This window comes from Elephantulus edwardii, unplaced genomic scaffold (assembly GCF_000299155.1).
Source record: "Elephantulus edwardii isolate Elephantulus edwardi_28Jun2011 unplaced genomic scaffold, EleEdw1.0 scaffold00085, whole genome shotgun sequence".
In the NCBI taxonomy this organism is placed as follows: Eukaryota; Metazoa; Chordata; class Mammalia; order Macroscelidea; family Macroscelididae; genus Elephantulus; species Elephantulus edwardii.
In genome coordinates, this window is record NW_006399835.1 from 13,861,367 (window position 1) to 13,865,842 (window position 4,476).

General features: G+C 36.6%; 1 protein-coding gene across 1 annotated transcript in view; it reads left to right on the forward strand.

Annotated features, from left to right (window-relative positions):
- TOMM70A (translocase of outer mitochondrial membrane 70 homolog A (S. cerevisiae)) overlaps window positions 1–2,904 on the forward strand; it is a 50,441-nt gene extending 47,537 nt beyond the window's left edge. Inside the window, exon 12 of the mRNA XM_006890020.1 lies at window positions 2,492–2,904. Coding sequence (XP_006890082.1) covers window positions 2,492–2,645 — 154 coding nt within the window. The 3' untranslated portion in view covers window positions 2,646–2,904. The remainder of the gene's footprint in view (window positions 1–2,491) is intronic.
- Window positions 2,905–4,476: the final 1,572 nt, after the last annotated feature.

Sequence of the window (4,476 nt, forward strand, 5' to 3'; positions counted from 1 at the left end):
CAAATTCTATCTACAGTTCTTTTGAGGTGCTTGTCAATCCTTGGTTATAGACTCTGAGCTAGAAAATTTGATGAAATGTCTGAGTGTTCATTATACCTTAAGAATTTGTTCTAGATGCTACCAGTGAAAAGATAAGAAGCCCTGGTGGCACAGTGATTCAACACTCAGCTGTTAACTGAAAAGTCCACCATTTAGACCAACCATCAGCTGCTTTCCAGGAGAAAGCTGTAACACGGCATTCTGCTTCCGTAAAGATTACAACCTAGGAAGCCTTATGGGACAGCAGTCTTTTGTCCTGTAGGGTCACTAGAGTGGGTGAATCAGTGTCAGATTTGTATCACCAAGTCGGGCTAGGTTGGGCTGAATTGGATAGATGAATGATGGTCTTTTATGTTAATTGTACATTAAGAAATCCATTCTAGATCCCACTTTACCAGCAGATAGGTAAGCAGGCAGATAAAATTACTGGTTGTCCTAGGATTTAGTAGATCTGCAACCTGACAATACAGACACTCTTTGAAAAGTTACTCTATTAACTGTCTCACTTGTGGCCATACATGATACTAGTAGATTAAATAGAGTCACCCCAGAGATACCTCTTATGTCCAACATGGAATAAAGTGTGTATTTAATAAATATTTGTTGATACATGCTAATATAGGCACAGGTTAATGCTGGTTGCCTTATTTTTTTTAATTTATTATTAATTTCAATGAAAATTTACAGAGACTTTGGGTTTCCAATCTTTCATTGTTGCACTTTTCTCCCCTCCCAACCCTCCCCCCAATGTACTACCCTCTTGGAAAAGTAAAAGAAAAATTCTTTCATTGTTTTACAAACCCTCCCCCAGGTCCACTCCACTATGCAGCCTTCACTCTGGACTCCTGTTATGACAAAAATACCGAATCACATACCCCTTTTAAACAGTTTTCTCCCTCATCTGTTTCAATGCAGTATACACTATTGGACCCATCCTTCTCAGTCTCCCCCCAATCCCAAGGTCAGTCCAGTTTTACAACAGTGGCACCATGTAGTATTTGTCCTTTTGTGACTCAGATACTTCACTGAGCATAATGTCCTCCAGGGTCACCCATTTTGAATAATATTGCATGAGTTCCTTGTTTTTCAGTGCAGCATAGTATTCCATTGTGTGAATATACCACAGCTTCTCTATCCATTCGTTTGTTGATGGGCACTTAGGTTGTTTCTAACTCCTTGCTATTATGAACAAAGCCACGATAAACATGGGTGTGCATGCTGATTGCCTTATAAAGCTTTTGCAGACATATAAAGCCTAATCATTTATTGACTATAAGAAGAGTTAAATGTATCTTAACAAACATACTCATCATAAATAAAAATAAAAGAGTAATTACCACACATTGCTCTAAATTCTAAGAATTGAGAGATATCATTCAAGAAACTATTAAGATTATGGTATAAATAAATATGTCTCTGATTGCATAAAAATGACAATAAAACTCTGAGAACACTAGGGGTGCTTAGAGAAAGAAGGGGAAATTATTTCTCATGAGATTACCTTTTAACTGAGCCTTAGAATGACAAAGATTTGGCCAGGCCCTGTAGATAAGTAATAAACAAAATGGTGTGTTCACATATGAATATCCAGTAAAATCCAGGAGCTACAGGCCTGGGGTGAGGATACCAAGAAACTAAAAAGGTAAGTTTCCACATATTGGAAAGGTCATGAATATCACATAGTTCTCTGATGTTAAATCTTCTCCAAAGTGTCTTGATATAGAAAAAGGAAGCAAAAATACAGAAAAAAACAAAATTGGGATTTTTTAAATATGTCACCTAATTTTTATAGTGCTGGACTGCTCTTATCTATAAACAGTCTAAAAAGAGGTATAACAAAAAAATCATGGGTTTTGTTGAGTATCATCAAGTTGGAACTGACCAACAGTTGTCTCTCCAGCAGGTTTTCAGAGACAGGAAATTACACAGGAGGAGATTACCCATCTTTGTCTTTCAGAGCTGGTGGATTCTGCCCCTGTATCTTTAGATTGGCAACACAATCCCATACCACTGATCCGCCAGAGCTCCCTAAACACAGTTGGGTAGTAATAACAGGGAACTCTGATGTGTAGTCTATAGGGAATTGACTGCTAACCTAAAAGCCATACCACTCTGAGATTCAAAATGACCAGTGGCTTCAAGGAAGAAAGATGCATAGTTCGCTCCTGTGTGGTTTACAGCCGTAAATTTACTGCTGGAAGGTCAGCTGTGAGTCTGTTCCTACTGGGTGGCAGTGAAAGTTTTCAAGGTAATAGCTAGCATTTATTGAGGACTTTGTTTATGGTTAGGCACTATTTTGTTGATGGCAAAAGATCATTTTATTAAAGCCCAGTAGTTTAACCTTAGTGATCAGTCTCCATTTTGTATTGCTTACAAATTTCATTGAGTATTGTGTTGTGTAAAGTGCTTATTGAATCTGAATCATAATTTTTTGTTGTTATTGTATTTTTAGAGGAAACATGGAGAAAGCCATTGACATGTTCAACAAAGCTATCAACCTGGCCAAATCGGAAATGGAGATGGCTCATCTGTATTCACTTTGTGATGCTGCCCATGCCCAGACAGAAGTTGCAAAGAAATATGGATTAAAGCCACCAACATTATAAAACAGAGGGGAGGGAGGAAAATGATCTTCTTTTTAGAAGTTTACCCTCTCTTCAGCTGAACCCTACAGACACTGTCATGAACTTCATTGACTGGTGGACCTTGTGACTCTGACTGTGGTATTGTCATTGTTACCTCCGTTTCCTGTTAGTGTTGTGGGGGTGCCTGTTGAAGGGAGTGTGCAGCTGCAGCTTTTATTCCCTGTGCAACAAAGCTTATGCCTCTTACAGGGTGTTAGGTTGCAAAAGTGCAAATGATAAATTGGCCACGCAAATAAAAACTTTGATTTGTCGATTCAGGATTTTTTTTTCCTTCTCCCCCACACGAGGGGATTAGGGAGGGTGATTATGTTCTGGATGATTTCGTCTGTCTATACATGTATGTATGTATGTATGTATGTATGTACGATATGTGAGTATTTTACAGTTTGTTGGTTTTTAAATTAACATAGAAGTGCTGTAAAAAAGGACTTCTTTCTATTCAATTAGCCCTTTTGTTAGATTTTGCTTTTTGAAGGAAACAAAAGTTTAAATGAAGATTTTATTTTGGAAAGATCAACACTGAGAAAGCCTTTCTTTGTCAGCATGCATACTTCCTCTGACTCTTACACAACTTTAAACTCAGTGACAACTGTTAATCCTTTGGTTCCCTTCAACTGTAATGGGTAAATTGATAATGTGCACTGTTCTTAAAGTCCACAATAGCCAGTTTTTATACAATGAATTATGCAGAAGCAAAATATTCTGATTAATATGTGTGCTGGAAAGCTGAGTATTAATGGGAGAGTGGAACAAGGAAAAAGAGTAAATGGAAGTGTGTTTGTGGTTGTCTGTAGCTATTTCTGTACTAAGAACTAGATTTCTTAATAGTGTACTTTTTAAAGAAAATCCAAGTTGGTTGTGTGTGTAAACCAAATAAAGATGGTATAAGTGTGACAGATGGAAGTATTTCATTAGCTTAAAATTTCTGTTGAACAAAATGTGGTTAAAGGTTCAAATCTAAGAAGAATGTAAATCTTCTGCCAGAAGCATAGTATTTCCTAAAGTCCTGAAGTCTAATGCTTCAACTGTGACTACGTGTATTTGAGAAATTTTGAACCAGTGCTTTCAAACATGTTGAGGACATGTGGAGTGCTCTTTAGTTTTGTCATAAACCTTCCTCTCCATTTGCCCATATTTACTTCATCACTAGGGATTTATAGGCAACAGATTTCTGGATATTTTTGGTTTTGCCTTGTTTTCATTTCCCCTTTACCCTGTCTCTTTATTTGGTAATCAATCACTTTATGATTATTTCCAGTTGTCATTTTTATAGGATATCCTTTTCTTGTGTGTGGGATATTTTTTGTCAAGGGTATGACTTGGGTTGCAGGTGCCACTTGGTTTTGGATATTCCAGATAAGAAGGGTGATATTTGAGTATAATAAAAGAATAAACCTTCATTTTTATTTTTTTTTAAATGAAATCTAATGATAGAGTACAGGTTGGGTATAAAGGAGCACTCTGCCCCTCTTTAAAAGGGTGCTTTATCCTACTGAAACAAAAAAAAGATTTTGTCTGCTTTCTTAGAAACAATTCGATATTACTTCCTTTCAAAGTCGGGGTCTTTTAGAAAAGAAGTCTCTATAACTAATTAATGGGAGAAATTAATATCACTTGAGATTATTTGAGCAGTGGAAAGTTAGAGACTTCTGTGTTTTAGTTCTTAATTTATGCACCTACTGTGGTCTGATTACAGAAATGTTCTCTATCTTCAAACAACCTCTGACTTTATTTTTTTAAAGGTTTTATTTGCATGGCTATCTTTACAGTAACATGGACATTTTCTTCTACT